The sequence below is a fragment of the Sardina pilchardus genome, chromosome 2 (genome assembly GCF_963854185.1).
Source record: "Sardina pilchardus chromosome 2, fSarPil1.1, whole genome shotgun sequence".
NCBI lineage: Eukaryota > Metazoa > Chordata > Actinopteri > Clupeiformes > Clupeidae > Sardina > Sardina pilchardus.
The window spans coordinates 45408782-45429850 of record NC_084995.1 but is presented as its reverse complement, the minus strand read 5'-3'; the positions used below and the strand labels follow the sequence as shown (position 1 = coordinate 45429850).

General features: G+C 43.8%; 1 protein-coding gene across 1 annotated transcript; it reads right to left on the bottom strand.

The window, feature by feature from the left end:
* Positions 1 to 77: 77 nt before the first annotated feature.
* Positions 78 to 19333, bottom strand: LOC134075235 (uncharacterized). The gene is made up of 15 exons (XM_062530793.1): positions 19127 to 19333; positions 18373 to 18630; positions 16146 to 16190; positions 13085 to 14816; positions 12751 to 12834; positions 11825 to 11875; positions 11486 to 11653; positions 10897 to 10998; positions 8861 to 9019; positions 8513 to 8668; positions 6504 to 6575; positions 6163 to 6339; positions 2577 to 2732; positions 1465 to 1566; positions 78 to 370 (listed from the first exon to the last, which is right to left on the bottom strand). The coding sequence occupies exons 1-15, from the start codon at positions 19140 to 19142 to the stop codon at positions 211 to 213; spliced, it is 3438 nt and encodes a 1145-aa protein (XP_062386777.1). The 5' UTR covers positions 19143 to 19333; the 3' UTR covers positions 78 to 210.
* Between the last annotated feature and the right edge of the window lie 1736 nt (positions 19334 to 21069).

Here is a 21069-nt window from a genome sequence, read left to right as displayed (position 1 = left end):
TCTGCAGAATCACCGTAAACACAAACGCAAGGCCATTTGAGCCTCTTCTCGGGGAGACCTGTAGTGTTGGTGCTACCACAGTCCAGCATCACCACATAATAGCCAAGTGCCCATGGGGACCCAGGTTCAAATCCAGCTTGGGGTCATTTCCTGAACACACCCCACCTCTCTCTCACTTCCTGCCCACTCTCCAGCACTTCCTCGTGGGCATTATTGCCTCAGCTGAAGAGGGTCACGGTCATCAAACTGTAAGAAATGAATCTCACTCTCCTGGACGGAGTCCCCGGTGAACTTGAGCTCCACTCTCTCCATATCGTGCTTCTGCTCTGTGTGGTGCAGACACTGGTCAGCAGGCACTCTGCAACGCAACCTTTACACACACACACACACACACAGTGTAAACAGCAGTGACAAACTAAATACACAGCAACTGTACTGAGAGACTCTGGCTCCGTTCGAATCGGGTAAAACTGCTGCCTTCTAAGATATCTAACTAGAGAGCAAGGCAGCGAAGGCCGTTCGAAACCGAAAAAACGATTTTCGCTGCCTTCTAAGATATCTTAGAATTCCTGAATAACGGTCAATTTTGAAGGCAGCATCGATGTACACTTCAAGCTGCCTTCTACCCACAATCCTTTGCATCCACGTCTGAATCTCGGTGAAAACAAAACAAACATGGCTGCCGATATCGGTAAATGACTGCCGAGTCTGTTGAAATGTAATTTGTGTGACGTTATTTAGCTTGGATTTGTGGAAAGTAGATTGAAAATAAACGATTTACTACCTGATTATACCATTGTTGTACCCACTAATAACGCCTGGTCTGAGATATTAGCTGTCAGTGAAACTATTTTATACCGTTAGCCTGCTAGCTTACGTAGGCTAATTTAGTTTAACGTCAGGCTTTTGCTAATGTCATACCGTAGTGTTAACCAAAGATTCTAGAGTGCTACGCTCATTTTTAAACAACGCGTTTAATCTAAAGTCATGTCTAGTTAGAGAGCTCTCTATTTAGGGAGGGAGTCAGTAGGCAGCTGCCTTCCGATTCGAACGGAGCTTCTGTATCTCTGCGATGCTCTTTTCATACCCAATTATGGCGCCAGTTACCCTTATTAGTTGTGAAATGTTCCTCCTTTTGTTGTATTTAGTATTACATAATTTTTCCAGCGTTTTGTTGCCTGTCCCAGCTTTGAGACATGTTGCTGGCATCAAATTAAAAATTCCATGACATTGTGAAATGTTCAATATTTAATCAAATAAATATTTATTAAATATATTTAATAAATGCAATATTTGATAAGTTGTCTATGTTCTTTTTGCAGCTAACTATGGCCTTAGGAGATTTGCAGATCATCACATTCTGTTTTTATTGGCATTTTACACAATGCCCAAACGTCTTTGGAAATGGGGTTGTGTGTGTGTCTACAGTATATAAAACAAAGTGCCAGTGACAGACACACGTACCCTGTGAGAGAGAGAACGCCTCTTAGGAGTTGTTGAGACTGCTGGAGGATGTGAACTCCCTCCTCAGGCAGAGGGCCATAGCCCTGCTCCCCACAATACAGCCTGAAAACAGAACACACAGGCACACTGAGGGGCCATAGCACTACAGCCTGATAACACAGTCCCATAGCTCCCCACACTGATAACACAGTCCCATAGCCCTGCTCCTCACACTGCTAATAACACAGTCCCATAGCCTTGCTCCCCACACTACTGATAACACAGTCCCATAGCCCTGCTCCCATAACACAGTCCCATAGCCCTGCTCCCATAACACAGTCCCATAGCCCTGCTCCCATAACACAGTCCCATAGCCCTGCTCCCATAACACAGTCCCATAGCCCTGCTCCCCACACTGATAACACAGTTCCATAGCCCTGCTCCCCACACTACTGATAACACAGTCCCATAGCCCTGCTCCCATAACACAGTCCCATAGCCCTGCTCCCATAACACAGTCCCATAGCCCTGCTCCCCACCTGATAGCACAGTCCCATAGCCCTGCTCCCCACACTACTGATAACACAGTCCCATAGCCCTGCTCCCATAACACAGTCCCATAGCCCTGCTCCCCACACTGATAACACAGTCCCATAGCCCTGCTCCCATAACACAGTCCCATAGCCCTGCTCCCATAACACAGTCCCATAGCCCTGCTCCCCACCTGATAGCACAGTCCCATAGCCCTGCTCCCCACACTACAGCCTGATAACACAGTCCCATAGCCCTGCTCCTCACACTGCTAATAACACAGTCCCATAGCCCTGCTCCCCACACTACTGATAACACAGTCCCATAGCCCTGCTCCCATAACAGTCCCAGAGCCCTGCTCCCATAACACAGTCCCATAGCCCTGCTCCCATAACACAGTCCCATAGCCCTGCTCCCATAACACAGTCCCATAGCCCTGCTCCCCACACCACTAATAATCATGCACACCCAGCTTGAAGAATGGCCTCCTACTACTACTATGAGTTGAGAGTGTGTGTGTGGCTTGACAGGTGAGAGTGCTGCTACCTGACAGTGGAGAGTGTGTGTGGCTTGACAGGTGAGTATCCTAGCAGTGCTGCTACCTGAGTGTGGAGAGTGTGGGTTGGCTCTGGATAAGAGAGACAGCTCCAGAGGCCAATCTCTCGGTCAGGGAGAACAGGTCCAGCCTCACCCCATGGAGATCTGGGACACAGCACAGGAAAGACAGCAGGTCCTTCACACACTCGTCAGGGTCTGGACTGCCATAGGAGACAAACACAGTTAGGACAGACACACACACGCATGCACGCACATACACACACACACAGCTAGGACCTACACACACACACACACACACACACACACACACACACACACACACACACTTACATACACAGGACATACACACATTCAGTCTCAAACGTTTCAATGTTTTGAGGTAAATCAGTGGCTAGAGTAGTGTAACAGAGTACTGTATTCCTCTATTGTTTATAATTACACAAAGATGGTTTTATTTTTGACACACCAAATATGTACATAGTCTTCTTCTTCTTCTTCTGGGCGCTATTCAGCTTCCTGCCCCCTATCCCTATCCCCCTCTAATATTTCCTTTTTCCATATTTTTATGTCCCTGCCCCCTTCACCTCTTCCCTGTTTTCTGTTACCCTGGGAAGAGGTATGCTTCATGTCTAATTCATTGTTCTAAATCTAATCTCTATCCCCTTTCTACATTGTCATCCACCACTTTTGAAACTATAATATTGCATATTATTTCTTTGGGTACATTTCCCTTCATGTATTGAAGTGGTGACTTTTACTATTTTAATGTATTTTGTATTGTAATAAGAGCCACATGTGTAACATAAGCCTGTGGCTAACTAGCTTGTTATTACTGCATTACAGCCCTGTAGCTAACTAGCTACTGTAATACTGTATTAGCTGCTACCCACAGACTGTTGTTAACGGCTAGTTAGCATGAATCGCTATTACTTAGCATTTTCGTTTGTTGCTTTTTGTAGGGGTTGGGAAGGAACCTGAACCCCAGCTGTACGCTGTTTGTGCATGTTTTGCTGGTGTGTCATTATTGTGGATTAATTTGATGTGTTTTGATGTTAAAACTGTGAACGAGTTAGCTATTTTGTCCGTTATGCTAGCTCCCGCTAGCTAGCGAGCTAACTAGCTCACTGTTAGAATGGGAAGCTAGGCAGTGTTTTGTGTCGAATTAAGCCTGAATTCCTAGCGAATTGTTTAAGGAACTTAACATATATTTGTTGGGGTTTTATTCTAATTGTAAAATGTATATGTTGGGTTACCTGCCCTGTTTTCTGTTACCCTGGGACAGGGGCGCCGCCAGGGGGGGAAAGGTTAGGACGATTCTAAGGGCCCAGCACTGACTGGGGGCCCTTTGAAGGCTATCAATAATAATGTAATAGTATTGTCATGTGTAGGATTTTTGAATAAATGTTTATTTTGATCTGTTTAAATAAGGAAATTATATATGGTTTTACAAGTCAACTACTATTTTCACTGTAGGAACATAATCTAAAGCGATTTCAAACACCCCTATTGTGGACTGTACCATTTTCAACCACCGTGGCGCTAGAACGGAGATAGAAGACGACTTCAGCAGTGTCAACATTGAGTGACAAAACGCTAGGTAAATTCCTCCAGTAGGCTACATTCGTTTTGCTGCTGCTGGGTAAATGTATCTTGCTAGCAGACGTCTAGCTCGTTGAAAATCATGTCATCAAGTCATTACAACCGGCATTTATTAACGTTTTTACCCCCCACCCCCATGTAATTCGAACTATGAGCAGCAGGCTATCCTACCCCCCAATTCGCACTCTGCATAGGTGCGTGCATTTTAGAAGTTGCCAAGTAAATTATGAAGTCTGGATATCACAAACGCAAGCAGAAGCAGAGAACTAAGAGGGAGAAAAAAGGTCACTCGGTTTTTCCAAAAGAAAGGTAATTCACTGACACTGGATGCCATGACACAACACATAGCTTGCTAGCTGATAAGAGAGGATTTCGTTTAGGCTAAACCTATCAAAACAACAATTTTCAGTAGCCTAGGCTAAGAAGTGCAGTGTTATTTTATTTAAACACTCCACGTTCATTGCCATGGGAGAACAGATGAATGTAATGTAGAAGGTCTGTAGGCTAAGTGTAATTTACAGTAGTCTGTAACTGGATGAACTTGAGCAATAAACTAGGCTATTGTACTAGGCTATGCAAGATAAAATATTAGCCTACACGACTGCTAGTGCTAAGAACTGGTTTCTTAAGGTGCCCTCAACATACACACGACAGATTCATCCTCAGGAATAGGACCCCAGCCCTCATATCAACCCAAATCCCAATTGAAGGAGGAGGTGAGCAATACAATACAATAAATTAACTAGCCTAGTTACTCATCAAGGCAAACATTTGATCACATACAGTAAGTCAATAAAGACAACAATTGGAATACATGATTGACACCCTGATGATGTTTGCTGGAGAGCTCTGAAGTATCCCCAATGTGCATACAGAATGTTATAAATCCATATCAAGTGATGCATGCAATTCTCTCAACACATGAACATTTGGCTTGAAAGAACTGCATAGTGGCCTAACAATATTTGCTCATAAAAGAAAATCAATATATTCCATAATATGTACCATGGTATTTTCATTTTAAGGCAACAGTCTATTCAGTGTGATTCAGACAGTTGTGCATTTTTTTTATTAATAAAAATAATAATGATATATATAATATATATACAATTGGGAGAACATGTATTTGATAGGCTACCATGCTAAAGTTGCCTAAAAAGAGGAATATAAAATCATCATTTGACAATTGATCTTAATGCCTTAATAAAAAAAATGAGTAAAAATCAAACCGCTAAGGACACCAATTTTCTTTGTGATTGAAGAATGTAAATAAATAAATGTTCTTCCATAAATGCTAGGGGGAAGGAAGTATTTGACCCCTATGTTAAATTCCCATAGGAGCAGGAGGATTTTTTATATGTTTTTATTTTTAAAGGCCAGCTATTTAATGGATCTAGGATATGCATCCATGATAAAGTTCCCTTGGCCTTTGGGATTAAAATAGCCCCACATCATCACATACCCTTCACCATAGCTATAGATTGACATGGTGCTTTTTCCAGTAGGCCTATTAGCCTGTTTGATTTGCATTGAGCTCAATGAGCATCAAACAGGCTAATGATTGATTTTTACTCCTTTTTTTAATCAAGGCATTAAGATCAATTGTCAAATGCTGATTTTATATTCCTCTTTTTAGGCAACTTTAGCATGGTATCAAATACATGTTCTGTATATATATTACTTTATTAATAATTATACTTTTTTTTTTTTTTTTTGAGGGGGAGGGGGGGCCCTAAATCGAAATCTTTCATGGGGCCCAGAATTTCTGGCGGCGCCCCTGCCCTGGGAAGAGGAGTTGGGAAGGAACCTGAACCCCAGCTGTACGCTGTTTGTGCATGTTTTGCAGTAAACCGCCCGCTTCTGAACGAAACAGCTGTGTGTCGGTGTCATGTTATTTTATCATCTATACTCAACCAATCACAACGCAGAGAGCTAAATCCACCGGTTACACTAGCACATCCGCACACACACACACACACACACACACACACACAGACACACACACACACACACACACACACACACACACACCAGTCTGTGAGGCCCTCCAGTGCGAGGCAGCAGCTGAAGAATGGTGTCCAGTCCAGGTGTTGCAGCTCAGGGGAGGGGGGGAGGAGGAGGATGACGCAGGTGAGGGGCAAGTGAGTGCGGCTCTTGGATTCACTCCCGAAAAACAGGAGATGACGATTGCAGTTCTTCACAGACAACCTGAAACCCAGCAGGAGAGAGCATAGGGACTCACACACACACACACACACACACACACACACACACACACACACACACACACACACACACACACACACACACAACTACAGGAATCCCTCTTTATCTCCTTATAATACACACACACACACACACACACCTCTCACCTCAGCATCCCCTTGTAGTTTTCCACACACAGGTCTTGAGAGTACTCTCTGTCGGACGTGTTCAGTGAACAGCTGAAATACGATGTAGAAACCCATACAGTCAAATTGACAGCTAAAAAAGCTGATACGTATGTGTGTGTGTGTGTGTGTAGGCCTATGTGTGTAAGCCGTTATTCCGCTTATTCATATATTATCTCCATTAACTATGTTCAGTTCCGTTAACTAGTTCAGTTGAAAATGTGTAACAATATGAGTGCAAAAATGCTTAGCTCTTAGATCATATCTTAAAAGTGAAGCGCTTCAGCGATATTCTAACAGTTCTCCAATTCTCCATATCCTCCAGTTCCCCAAACTAGAAGGTCCACTCAGACAATGTGCCATCAAAATGATTTTCGAAATATTCCCTTTCAGGGAAGGTCGGACATGACCCAAGGAAGAAACGATTAAATTTTGGGAGTGATCCATAATTCCGTCGGGATTCCGTTTATGTATTTAGCTTAGTATGGTATGGTATGGCCACGTGGTGGCGATCTGAATAGTTTGGGTTCAAATGTATGACAACCTAGGAAGAACAATGCAGGCAGAGGTAGCTGCACTCTGAGTGCTTTTCTAGTTTCGTAGTTTATATGTGTGCTGATGCAGTCCTAGTTTATACAGTATATGTGTTGATGCAGTCCTAGTTCATATGTGAGTTGATGCAGTCCTAGTTTATATGTGTGTTGTTGATGCAGTCCTAGTTTATATATTCTTGAATTCCCCCTTGGGTAACAATAGTAGTATCTATCTATCTATCTGATGCAATCATAGTTTGATGCAGTCTAACAGTAGCTTATATATTCTTGAATTTCCCTTGAATTTCCCCAATAAAGTATCTATCTATCTATCTATCTATCTATCTATCAGATGCAGTCCTAGTTTATATGTGTTGATGCAGTCCTAGTTTATACTGTATGTGTGCTGACGCAATCCTAGTTTATTTAATATTCTTGGATTCCCCTGTGGGTAACAATGAAGTATCTATGTATCTATCTGATGCTGTCCTAGTTTATATGTGTTGATGCAGTCCTAGTTTATATGTGTGTGTTGATGCAGTCCTAGTTTATATGTGTGTGTTGATGCAGTCCTAGTTTATATGTGTGTTGATGTCCTAGTTTATACACTATCTTGACAAAAGTATTTGCACTGGTGCACATTCATGTTGGAACAAGAAGGGGTCATCTGTAGTCAACTGTTCCCATAAGGTTGGGAGCATAGAATTGTCCAAATATCTTGGTTAATGCTGAAGCATTCAGAGTTCCTTTCACAGGAACAAAGAGACCAAGCCCAGCTCAGGGACGGCCCCTTCCTGTTCCAACATGACTGTGCACCAGTGCACAAAGCAAGGTCCATAAAGACATACGTTTGGTGTGGATGAACTTGACTGGCCTGCACAGAGTCCTGACCTCAACCCAACAGAACACCTTTGAGATGAATTAGAGCAGAAACTGAGAGCCAGTCTCTTCGCATGCGCATAATTCTCATAAACACACTCCTAAACCTTGTGGAAAGCCTTCCCAGAAGAGTTGTAGCTGTTATAGCAGCAAAGGGTAGACCAACGTCATATTAAACCCTATGCATTAAGAATGGGACGTGAATGAAGTTCATATGTGAGTCAAGGCAGGTGACCCAATACTTTTGACAATATACAGTAGTGTATCTGTGTTGATGTGTCAGCCCTAATTTACATGTGGTGATGTGAGTCCAGATCACTTGATGTGTTTGAGATGAGGACAGTTCAGGAATAGCTGAAGGAACCCAGATCACCTGATGTGTTTGAGATGAGGACAGATCAGGAATAGCTGAAGGAACCCAGATCACCTGATGCGTTTGAGATGAGGACAGATCAGGAATAGCTGAAGGAACCCAGATCACCTGATGCGTTTGAGATGAGGACAGATCAGGAATAGCTGAAGGAACCCAGATCACCTGATGCGTTTGAGATGAGGACAGATCAGGAATAGCCAGATCACCTGATGCGTTTGAGATGAGGACAGATCAGGAATAGCTGAAGGAACCCAGTGGTCCAGAACTCGTCCAGATGACCCACACTTGTCCACACCTCCTCCAGACGGGGCATACTGTGCAGGCAGGACATCAGAGCATCTACATGCGCAGCAGTCTCCAGACTGCACACACACACACACACACACACACACACACACACACACACACACACACACACACACACACACACACACACACAGATATACAGGCACACACACAAATTCAACATAGGACATAAAAGCAACAGATGACAGGGAAAACACACACAAATTCACAGGTAACTGAAGTTCAAAAGAATATCCTGTTCAACATACTTGTCTGCTACACAACAATGGAAAAACCTTGTCCAGTCGATGGTGGCGATTTGTGCATCCGGAGACAGTCTGAGAGTGAAGCCTTTCAGCCTCTTTTGGGCGTGCCTCTCTGAATCCAGGACCCTCAACTCAATCTCAGCAGACACCTGGAGACATTCTCTTAAAACAGACAATATCCACAATCACTGACTGCTGCTGGTGTCTGTTTCGATGTGCAGTCCCTATAAAGTATTCACCCTCTTTGGATATTTCCCCTATTATTGCTGGATGGAATCTTTGTCAATTAAGCTTGCTTTAAAATACCAAAAATCTCCTCTTATATGTCAAAGTGAAAGCAAATTTCTAAGGTAATATTAATGAATTGAAAATATTCATTAAGTCATTGCATAAATATTCAGCCCCCTTAAAGTGACCGACTTAAATCAAGTGCTCCAGCCAGTTGGTGCTAATAGTGTTACAGTTAGTGAAATGGAGATTGCTTGAGTGTGTATAGTATAGTAATATGCTTGAGTGCAGTGAGTGTGTATAGTATAGAAATATAAAGACCTGCGTCTGGGTGCGCTCCTGGCTATAATTCCACCATGAAGACAGAAGAACACTCAAAGTTCGCCCAAACACATGTGGGAGACTCCAAGATCAAATGCTCTGATGAGACCAACATTGAGCTTTCAGGGCCCGTATTCACAAAGCATTTTATCTTACCACTAAGAGTACTCCTAAATCGCGCTAGAAGATTTTAGTTAGGAGTTTTCCCCTAAAAGTTATTCACAAAGCCTTTCAGACCTACTTTTAGTAAGGAGAAACGCCCACTCCTAAACTAAAAGTGAGTCTTCGTTGCTATGGTTGACGTCATTACTCATGCACGAGCTTGATGAAAGTGACCACCTTGATTGGCTGGTGATTATAACGCGGGAATGATGGCAAACCTCCCCTACAATGACGAGTTGAGTGACAGGTGTTAGGTCTTAGCTGGTGAGAATGCGTGCGCTATGTCGGGCTGTGAAGGATGGAAGATGATGAATAAATAGGCATAGCCTTAATGAATAAAGAGTAAAGCAAGCCTAGGCTTAATGAATCACTATGGACTGGAGCAGTATCTTTGCAACATGTTTTAAATTAATCTGTATGAAAACACGTAGCCTATATTTGCAAAGAGGAGAAGCGATTCAATTTAATTAGGCACAATGAGACGTTACATTTAGTTTACATGCAATGGTGGTTTTGGTTGTCGGTGGCATTATTGCATTTGCATCCTTAGTTGCAATGCACATTTATTCCCTTGCATGACAGCGAGCTCCTGCACTGCACGGTCATTTCAAAACATCGCGACGTGAAATGCCACTAAAAGCGGGTTGTGAATAGGTCTTAGTGAGTTAGAAGTCCTCTCGAGTTCTTTTACCCTGTCCTAGACTTAGGAGCTACTTTTAGGCTTAAAATGCTTTGTGAATAACTTTTAGTGAAGAAAATTAGGAGTCATAAAGTTAGGAGTGACACGCCCATTATTTTTAGGAGTTCCTCCCTAAATTCGCCAGTTAGGAGCTACTTTTAGCCCTAAAATTCTTTGTGAATACGGGCCCTGGTCATCAGACTAGATGCTGCTTTTTGCGGACACCAAATACTACCAACACACATCACCAAAAACGGATCATATATATTTTTGATTAATTAACATTACTTTGTAGAAATCTGCTTTCACTTTGACATTGAAGAGGGTTTTCATTGTCAATGGGATTGACTCTAAAATTGACTGTAAAAAAGCCAAATTAAATTGATCAAGATTCAATTTATAAAAGCAGTAAAAGTAGAATTATGTAAGGATGGTGATTACTTTTTATAGGCACTGTACCATTCTGTATAAAATATGCACATGAATGGCTTGTGGAAGCAATAGTGTTTGTTAATTTAAACTTAGTCATCTTAACGTTTTGTAAAACTATATTTGCCTCTACAGCATACATTATAAGTTATATATGATGAATGTACTGCAATGCTTCCATAAATGTAAATAAATATTTAAAGACTGTGGTGGGTCTTACATGGTATCATCTGAAAACTCAGGGTACAAATTTTTCTCAATCTTGAGCAGGTAAACCCTTAGATCAGCGTCCTTAGTGTCAGTCAGTAATCCTGCAAGAAAACTGCAAAAAAGGTGACAAACTTTGATGAACACAGGCTGGCAAGGGCCAAATTGGGAGGCAGGTGTTAATGTGTGTGTGGGGGGGGGGGGGGACGGGGGGGGGACTCACCAATAGTTATGTAAAGTCACTACAATGTCATTAAAACAATGAATTGATTACAAGTAATACATGAAGTGATTTATTCATTTAAATTTGACCTGATCAGACAGTGCCAGAAGTGCATAATTTACAAACAACTCAGATTTACCTCACGCTGATGTCACTAGTGGTGATTTACCTCACGCTGATGTCACTAGTGGTGACTTACCTCACGCTGATGTCACTATTGGTGATTTACCTCACGCTGATGTCACTAGTGGTGATTTACCTCACGCTGATGTCACTATTGGTGATTTACCTCACGCTGATGTCACTAGTGGTGATTTACCTCACGCTGATGTCACTATTGGTGATTTACCTCACGCTGATGTCACTAGTGATGATTTACCTCACGCTGATGTCAAATGTTTTCCGCTGGAGAAGGTCAAAGAGGACTTCCACTGTGCTCAGTGTAACGCAAAGTGCTTCAAGCTCAAAGGAGCCCACACACTTCTGCTTGGAGAGGCAGGCCAGAATGTCCCGAACACCCTCATCTTTGAGTTTGCTTTTCACCAACCTGTACATTTGTGTTTTAAATGCAGTTGTTTACTCAATTCTGTAAAGAACACAAATTCCTTGTTTTTTGATGATTCAGAAACAGACTTTAGTGGCATCCTTACCTGACAGACCTGCAGAGCAAAGTCAAAGGCTACAGGCTACTTACTAGTGAAATCAGTTTGTGCCTTACCTTTCAATATCTGGTGTGTATGCTCTCTCATTACAGCTGCCCTGGGCTACACTGTACCAGTTAAGACAAATAAAAAAATGTCAATAAATTACAAAACGTTTGATTTATGTAAACAAGAACTTCATACACCATTCTTTTAGGCAAGTCCCTCCACTTGGCAGCCATATTGGAACCATGTTGGATCGGGCTACTATTTCAGGCAGAACTGCGTGTTAGCAAGGCTTGATGACACCAACCGCACTCCTATTGTGTGTTGTGAGAGTGAATGGTGGGTCTGAATGTATTAGCACGGAAGGCACCACTGTGACGCTGGTAAGACTAGTGAGGCATATGAGGACTCCAGGGAACCTCCTAATCTTAGGACTAGTTGTTGCTAGGACACCTGGGAACCTCCTAATCTTAGGACTAGTTGTTGCTAGGACTCCAGGGAACCTCCTAATCTTAGGACTAGTTGTTGCTAGGACTCCAGGGAACCTCCTAATCTTAGGACTAGTTGTTGCTAGGACACCTGGGAACCTCCTAATCTTAGGACTAGAACTAGTTGTTACTAGGACACCAGGGAACCTCCTAATCTTAGGACTAGTTGTTGCTAGGACACCAGGGAACCTCCTAATCTTAGGACTAGTTGTTGCTAGGACACCAGGGAACCTCCTGATGAATGGCAAACACAATGGAATAAATGCCACTTTGCCCACCAGTAGTGACTGCAAAGTATGAATTAACAGCCCGTGCCTGCTTAGCTTCAGTCATTCAGACAAGGTATCCAAAGCTGGTTTGCTTTGCACTATGTTGGCACCTTAATTAAATAAATATCTAAACTTCACATCTGAGTTGCTCCAGTGAACTTTGATTCTTTGTCTGGTTTGCTTTAGCTAACAGCCAAGAAAACTTTATTTATCAAGAAACCAAGGAATCAAGAAACTTACATTAGATCACGGACTGCTGTTCCTTGCCCTACACAGGTTATAAAATCTTCAACCGTGTCATCAGAGAGATCCACCACTTGTAATCTAATCAAACAAGGAGGAGTATATAACAAATTCAGACTGTAGCATATGTGTTACCTGGTGACAAGAATAACAAGGACCTTGATGGTAAATTGTTGTCAGAGGAGTATTAAGACCTGATTACTGATTACTAGACATGAATACAAAATAGCAATCTACCTTATTACCTTATTACTTATGTACTGGAAAAAGGCAGAAAGGCACACTAGCAAGCAAATAAGGCCACATGGACGTGATAACAAAAATAACTCACTCTAGCTCATTACACCTGCTTATCATTGGCTTCAGCATCCTCAACTTCTCTGCCGTTATGTTGCAGTTGGTGAGATGCACACGTCTGATCTCAGCACAGTACTGAAAGCAGTACCGCAGCACCCAGCAGTCGGTTTTGCTCAGGGCGATATGAAGAGGTCGAAAACACTCCCAAGCCTCCATGGCTTTCCTCATCAACTCTTCCTCATGATGTTCATACAAACAGCTGAAAACATCCATGCTTCTGTCCTCTTCGAGGGGAAATGTGTAAACATCCTTATGGAGTTCAGAAATGTCAGTGTTGAGCTGAAGAAGCCATTCTTCAAGCTGGGTGTGCATGGTAGGAGAGATGGACCGACCAAGACTCTCTCTCAGTGTGCTGCCCAGCTCTGTATTGGAGAGGCCAAAGAGAAACTGGATGACTGGAAGGAGGTGTCGGTCCCCATCAGCTGCTCTCTGGAGCAGGGTCTCCACTCTACTCCGACACTCCTCTTCATCTGCCGTGGCATAGTAGAGAGCGGTGAAAAACTCCTGGAAGCTGAGATGCATGAAGCTGAACAGTGTTTTCTTTCCTACTGTCTTCTTCTGCAGGAACTTGCATAGGAAGGGTACACTGGCTGGATCTGAAACCATCTCTTCAACCTGCTTCTTTTCATAGAGGACCTGCTGCTCCAGTATCCCCCTCTCTGCCAGCTGGCCCAGGCTCCTCAGCAGAGTGGGGATGGGCTGACTCAAACCCTGGCAGTGATGCTCTAGCAAAGTGGACACAAAGTGTACAAATACGGAGGTGGTTGTAGTCAGCTCCATCTGATCTTCTCTTGCCTCTTTAAAATGCTCTCTCAAAACTGTGCAGACGATCCAACAGATGATGGGGATGAAGCAGGCTGCAAACAGTGATTCATTTGAACTTATGCTGTCATAAGCCCGAGTATAAAGCTGTTCATCCTTGAAGAACCTCTGGAGGTACTCCTGTACCCCCTCCTCAGAGAAACCCAGGATCTCAGTGAAGCGCCGGGGCTGTTTGAGCAGCGTGCTAAGCCTGTCTGAGGCCGTGGATCTGGAGGTGACCAGCAGGGAAGATGTGGACAGGATGTGCCCCCGGAGAAGGGCACTCAGTGTGGCCTCCACTGGAGCCCTGGTGAATGCATCACTGGGTAATGACAAGCGGGGCACCTCCAAGGAGAACCTGAGTTCATCAAAGCCATCGACCAGGAAGAGGACTTTCTGAGGTGATTTGGTGAGCACTTCCTCCATGGCTGGTTGAAAACTTGACAAACCGAGGAGCTCCATCAGGCTCTTCTCCTGCGTACAGAGGTTGAGCTCCTTACACTCCAAGTGAAACACAACATCGAAGGTGCCCTCAAACAGAGTCCCCAGCGCCCAGTCATGCATGATCTTGCAGGCAGTGAAGGACTTGCCCATCCCTGAGTGGCCCTGGAGAATGACCGCCCTTGGGATGTCCCCCTCCGAGTCCATGCGGCTGAAGAACTGCTCCACACTGATGCTCTGGTACCCCTTCCTTTCTCTGGTGGAGAGGACCTGATGGAGGGCATGTCCTCTGGATGAGATCTCCTCCACCCTCTCTTTCGGCGGTCGGTGCTTCTGCACCATCAGCAGTTGTGTGTAGCGATCCGGTAGCAGCACACATTCACCAAGGAGGGAGTTATACTCCAGCATTATTCGATACGCAGGGAGAATGGACTCCTTGTAGGCCTGGATAACTGACTTGGGATCTTTAAGGACAACAGAAATTTGGACATATGTGAAAATCAAAAACAATTGGCAGTGTTATGGCTATTACCGTTTTTTCAGTTGCTTACACACAAATCCTTTATGTAGCACACAATTTCTAAAACCTTCAACCTTCAATTCAGCAAAACCATACACAAATTCTCAGCCTTGACACAATTTTCAATTTGTTTTGCAATTCAATACACAAAAGTCTCTACCTAACACACAAAAATCTATCAGGAAGTAACTTGATTTCCTATTTCAAACACAACCAATGAAAACGCCACACTTATGTGCTGTGCAAAACTGAATTCACAACTGATTTATTCAGAAAAATAAATATTTTTGGTTCCAACATTGATTGGATTGAGTTCTTTTTGCATATTACTGTATTTTCACTCATATATGGCAATATATTTAAAAATCCATAAAAACAAAAGAGCTTTAGATTTAGAGTAACAGTGTGTAAATGATAGACATACGTTTACAATACTATGGAAAGTGTGCTTATGATGTGAGACAAATGCTTGCTTTTGAGATATTTTTACAATATTTTGAACGCTGTGTTTGATTTTGCAAGATAGGGGCACTTTTTGCATTTCGTTTGAGCAATTATTGAATTTGTGTGTAGAGCTTGGAAATTGAGGAGCTGGAGGTGCTGCTTCCACTATATTGAGGAGGAGCTGCTGTGTTCTCCACTATATTGAGGAGGAGGTGATGTGTTCTCCACTATATTGAGGAGGAGGTGATGTGTACTCCACTATATTGAGGAGGAGGTGATGTGTACTCCACTATATTGAGGAGGAGGTGGTGTGTACTCCACTATATTGAGGAGGAGCTGGTGTGTACTCCACTATATTGAGGAGGAGGTGCTGTGTACTCCACTATATTGAGGAGGAGCTCCAGTCTCAATACACTGTGCTGTCACATAGTTATGGAATTTGTTCTAAGAAAGTTCTTTAAATGTATAACCTCCAAAGAACCTTTTGGGAACGTTCCCATGTTTGTTGGGTTTATACCTGTGTCAGATGTAGGTGTTGCCTAACGTCCCCATGTGTGTTGGGTTCATACCTGTGTCAGATGTAGGTGTTGCCTAACGTCCCCATGTGTGTTGGGTTCATACCTGTGTCAGATGTAGGTGTTGCCTAACGTCCCCATGTGTGTTGGGTTCATACCTGTGTCAGATGTAGGTGTTGCCTAACGTCCCCATGTGTGTTGGGTTCATACCTGTGTCAGATGTAGGTGTTGCCTAACGTCCCCATGTGTGTTGGGTTCATACCTGTGTCAGATGTAGGTGTTGCCTAACGTCCCCATGTGTGTTGGGTTCATACCTGTGTCAGATGTAGGTGTTGCCGTAGGAGCAGAGGGAACACCACCTGAGAAGAAAAACACGAGAACAAGATTCACTCAAGATCTCAAACTCCAGCTCAACACAGCAGGCATTCAGCTCAACACAGCAGGCATCCAGCTCAACACAGCCGTCACTCAACATATCAAACTCCAGCTCAACACAGCCGCGTCACTCAACATCTCAAACTCCAGCTCAACACAGCCGTCACTCAAGATCTCAAACTCCAGCTCAACACAGCCGTCACTCAAGATCTCAAACTCCAGCTCAACACAGCAGGCATTCAGCTCAACACAGCCGTCACTCAACATCTCAAATTCCAGCTCAACACAGCAGGCATTCAGCTCAACACAGCCATCACTCAACATCTCAAACTCCAGCTCAACACAGCAGGCATTCAGCTCAACACAGCCGTCACTCAACATCTCAAACTCCAGCTCAACACGGCCGTCACTCAAGATCTCAAACTCCAGCTCAACACAGCAGGCATTCAGTTTAACACAGCCGTCACTCAACATCTCAAATTCCAGCTCAACACAGCAGGCATTCAGCTCAACACAGCCGTCACTCAACATCTCAAACTCAAGCTCAACACGGCCGTCACTCAAGATCTCAAACTCCAGCTCAACACAGCAGGCATTCAGCTCAACACAGCAGGCATCCAGCTCAACACAGCCGTCACTCAACATATCAAACTCCAGCTCAACACAGCCGCGTCACTCAACATCTCAAACTCCAGCTCAACACAGCCGTCACTCAAGATCTCAAACTCCAGCTCAACACAGCCGTCACTCAAGATCTCAAACTCCAGCTCAACACAGCAGGCATTCAGCTCAACACAGCCGTCACTCAACATCTCAAATTCCAGCTCAACACAGCAGGCATTCAGCTCAACACAGCCATCACTCAACATCTCAAACTCCAGCTCAACACAGCAGGCATTCAGCTCAACACAGCCGTCACTCAACATCTCAAACTCCAGCTCAACACGGCCGTCACTCAAGATCTCAAACTCCAGCTCAACACAGCAGGCATTCAGTTTAACACAGCCGTCACTCAACATCTCAAATTCCAGCTCAACACAGCAGGCATTCAGCTCAACACAGCCGTCACTCAACATCTCAAACTCAAGCTCAACACGGCCGTCACTCAAGATCTCAAACTCCAGCTCAACACAGCAGGCATTCAGCTCAACACAGCAGGCATCCAGCTCAACACAGCCGTCACTCAACATATCAAACTCCAGCTCAACACAGCCGCGTCACTCATCATCTCAAACTCCAGCTCAACACAGCCGTCACTCAAGATCTCAAACTCCAGCTCAACACAGCCGTCACTCAAGATCTCAAACTCCAGCTCAACACAGCAGGCATTCAGCTCAACACAGCCGTCACTCAACATCTCAAATTCCAGCTCAACACAGCAGGCATTCAGCTCAACACAGCCGTCACTCAACATCTCAAACTCCAGCTCAACACAGCAGGCATTCAGCTCAACACAGCCGTCACTCAACATCTCAAACTCCAGCTCAACACGGCCGTCACTCAAGATCTCAAACTCCAGCTCAACACAGCAGGCATTCAGTTTAACACAGCCGTCACTCAACATCTCAAATTCCAGCTCAACACAGCAGGCATTCAGCTCAACACAGCCGTCACTCAACATCTCAAACTCAAGCTCAACACGGCCGTCACTCAAGATCTCAAACTCCAGCTCAACACAGCAGGCATTCAGACCAGCATGAGTAACCCTACCTGAGCAGCTGTATGATATGATATGATCACATCTCCTACCTGAGCAGCTGTATGATATGATCACATCTCCTACCTGAGCAGCTGTATGATATGATCACATCTCCTACCTGAGCAGCTGTATGATATGATCACATCTCCTACCTGAGCAGCTGTATGATATGATCACATCTCCTACCTGAGCAGCTGTATGATATGATCACATCTCCTACCTGAGCAGCTGTATGATATGATCACATCTCCTACCTGAGCAGCTGTATGATATGATCACATCTCCTACCTGAGCAGCTGTATGATATGATATGATCACATCTCCTACCTGAGCAGCTGTATGATATGATATGATCACATCTCCTACCTGAGCAGCTGTATGATATGATCACATCTACCTGAGCAGCTGTATGATATGATATGGTCACATCTCCTACCTGAGCAGCTGTATGATATGATCACATCTACCTGAGCAGCTGTATGATATGGTCACATCTCCCTGCACACTGGTGTTTGACAGCACTGGCGCAGAAACATGGCTTCCATGGCAACTGGAAATGCTGACCCCTGGAGCTGAAGAGGTGCCGTGTCCTGAGCCCCCAGATTCAGCTGCTGAAGAGGTGCCGTCAGCTGAGCCCCCAGATACAGCTGCTGGAGAGGTGCCGTGTCCTGAGCCCCCAGATTCAGCTGCTGAAGAGGTGCCGTGTCCTGAGCCCCCAAATTTTCCTAATCAAAGACAGAGAATAACAGGCACCTTCAGCGCATGCCAACCTATCCCATCCCACATACATATTTGCATTTAACATATTGGATGAACCAGAGTGTGCAGTAAAGTGTCTTTACATACAAACTACCATGGCCTACTTCATGAACCAGGGTGTGCAGTGAAGTGTCTTACTTACAAACTATAGACTACTTCATGAACCAGGGTGTGCAGTTAAGTGTATGTCTTTACATACAGCCTATAGCCTGTATGAAGTATACTTCACAAGACTCATTTTGCAGCAGCTGCAGATCGTCTCTGATGATCTCTATAGGCTATAAGTAATACTGTAGGCCTACCGCATTTCAGCAGGCATGATCACTTATCACTGCAGGCATATGTTAAATACTACTACTACTGATTATTATTATTAGTAGTAGTCGAAGTAGTAGTAGTAGTAATAGTAATAGTATTATCAAACAAAAACTATTCAAGAGGTCAACATGTCATAGGCCTTACCGTTTCCACTCCCCATCCCGAATAACCTTTCAGTCGGTAATGCAAGGCAAGATTGTTGTTTTACCTGTATTCAAACACAGGGCAACTCTAACGCAGGACAACAACCAATATTATGGCAACAATAAATAAATTAAAAAAAAAGACGAATTACAAAATATTGTAGCCGCAATCGAACAGCAGCCACAATGTTTCGTTACACTTCCTTAATATCAGTCTACCGACACGGCCCTTGCACAATGCACATCTGTCCCGACTTGTTCATCTCTATGGGCTTCTCTCTACATCCCTCCTCGATCCTCGATGCTCAGTCCTCCAGGCTAGTTCCCACTGATCTATAACTAATACTACATAGACTATCCCATTGTTGCCGCCCCATCATTCTTTATCTAGATCAGTGTCGAAGGCCGAGGAAGAAAGGGAGGATGTATAAAATACGAATGAGAGGCACCCTATGTATCCAGACTAACATATCATTCGCTTCAGCTGTTGTTCTTGTCTAACAATAAACTAGTTGCACTGTAGCCTACTTGTATTATGTCGGCTACCTTAATTATTGTGAGTCGATTTGGATAGCCTAAAAGCGTCGGCTACATAGCGTTACGCCACTCAAAACAATCACTACAATCTTCTGCTATTCATGTAGACTCCTCCCCAAATATTGGCAGAGGCTACACTGCAGACTTCTATAAAAGCTAGTGTGTTTTAGGCTGAGTATGGTGATACCCAGACTAAGTCTAAATAAGACTTTTCTCAAATGATCTTTCGGGGCTTAGATCAGACGGTTCTCATAACTCCCATTTTGCCTGCCCTTGATGATCACTTTTGATCAATGAATCCATCGACTCTGTAGCCACATTTGCGCCACACTGATCGTATTTTATGGACAATAGGGGAATGGAGTGTAGGCTGGGTAAACCTGCCTGATCTGCTGGCGACTTGGATTGAGTTTAGTATGGTGATATCCAGACTAGATGGAGTGACCCGGTTGGCAAAATCAGATAGAGGCAGAGAGCGAACCGCAGGGGGTATATATGTGCCACTTCTGGTCCGATGTTTGCCACAGTCTCTTTAAACTTAACTAGTTATGAATATTAAGAAAATGCATTAAATATTATTAGATGAATTATAACTGACTAAAAAAAACATATTTTAGACCAATAGTGGCATAATACTGGGGCATTTGTCGGCAACCCACCAGCGGACCGCCAGAGAATCGATGAACAAAATGCCAATGGACCGCCAGATTTGCACCCAGTGGGCCGACAGTGGTCCGCCAGCCTCTTGTTATCTGGGTTTTCTGTTTGCTCTTTAAAAACAAACTATATTGCCGATGCGCAAAACGCCATCAGTACACAATCAGGTAAGTTTGGCTCTCTGATGCCCGCGCGTGCAGGGCAGACTGATAACGAAGCTGAATTCGTACTCTAAATGACGAGAACAACATAACTCCACTTCCTCCTTGTCCATATGATGTCCTTATGCCAAATAGGAAATGCAAACAATGACATGCCCAACCGTTGAAATGACTCCATCTGTGTCGTGTAAGGTAACATTCAAGTTAGATCTGATGGATAGTGGATACTGATAGTGAGCGCATCCGTGTGGGCCCTACTGCATGTTTAATTAATAGATCCATCTCATCTCAAAGTTCCAATACAAGATCGGAATAATGGTTCTATTTTGTTTAGCATGTTTGCAAAATGCTTTCGGGGCTACACTCAAAACATACTGAGGTTTTCTCCACCCTGGTTTCATCGCGCGTACTCACGTTGCTCAGCAGCTGCAGGAGCCGCATTTCATAAAGCAATGATGATAATCGCGCAACTCAGAACTGGCAGGGAGAAGTTGGCTCAGTAGACGGGGACTTTTACAGGAGAGAATCAAGGTTGATTTTGCGGGATCGAATCCAGTTTAATGCTAGTTTGCAAACATGTATTTTTTAC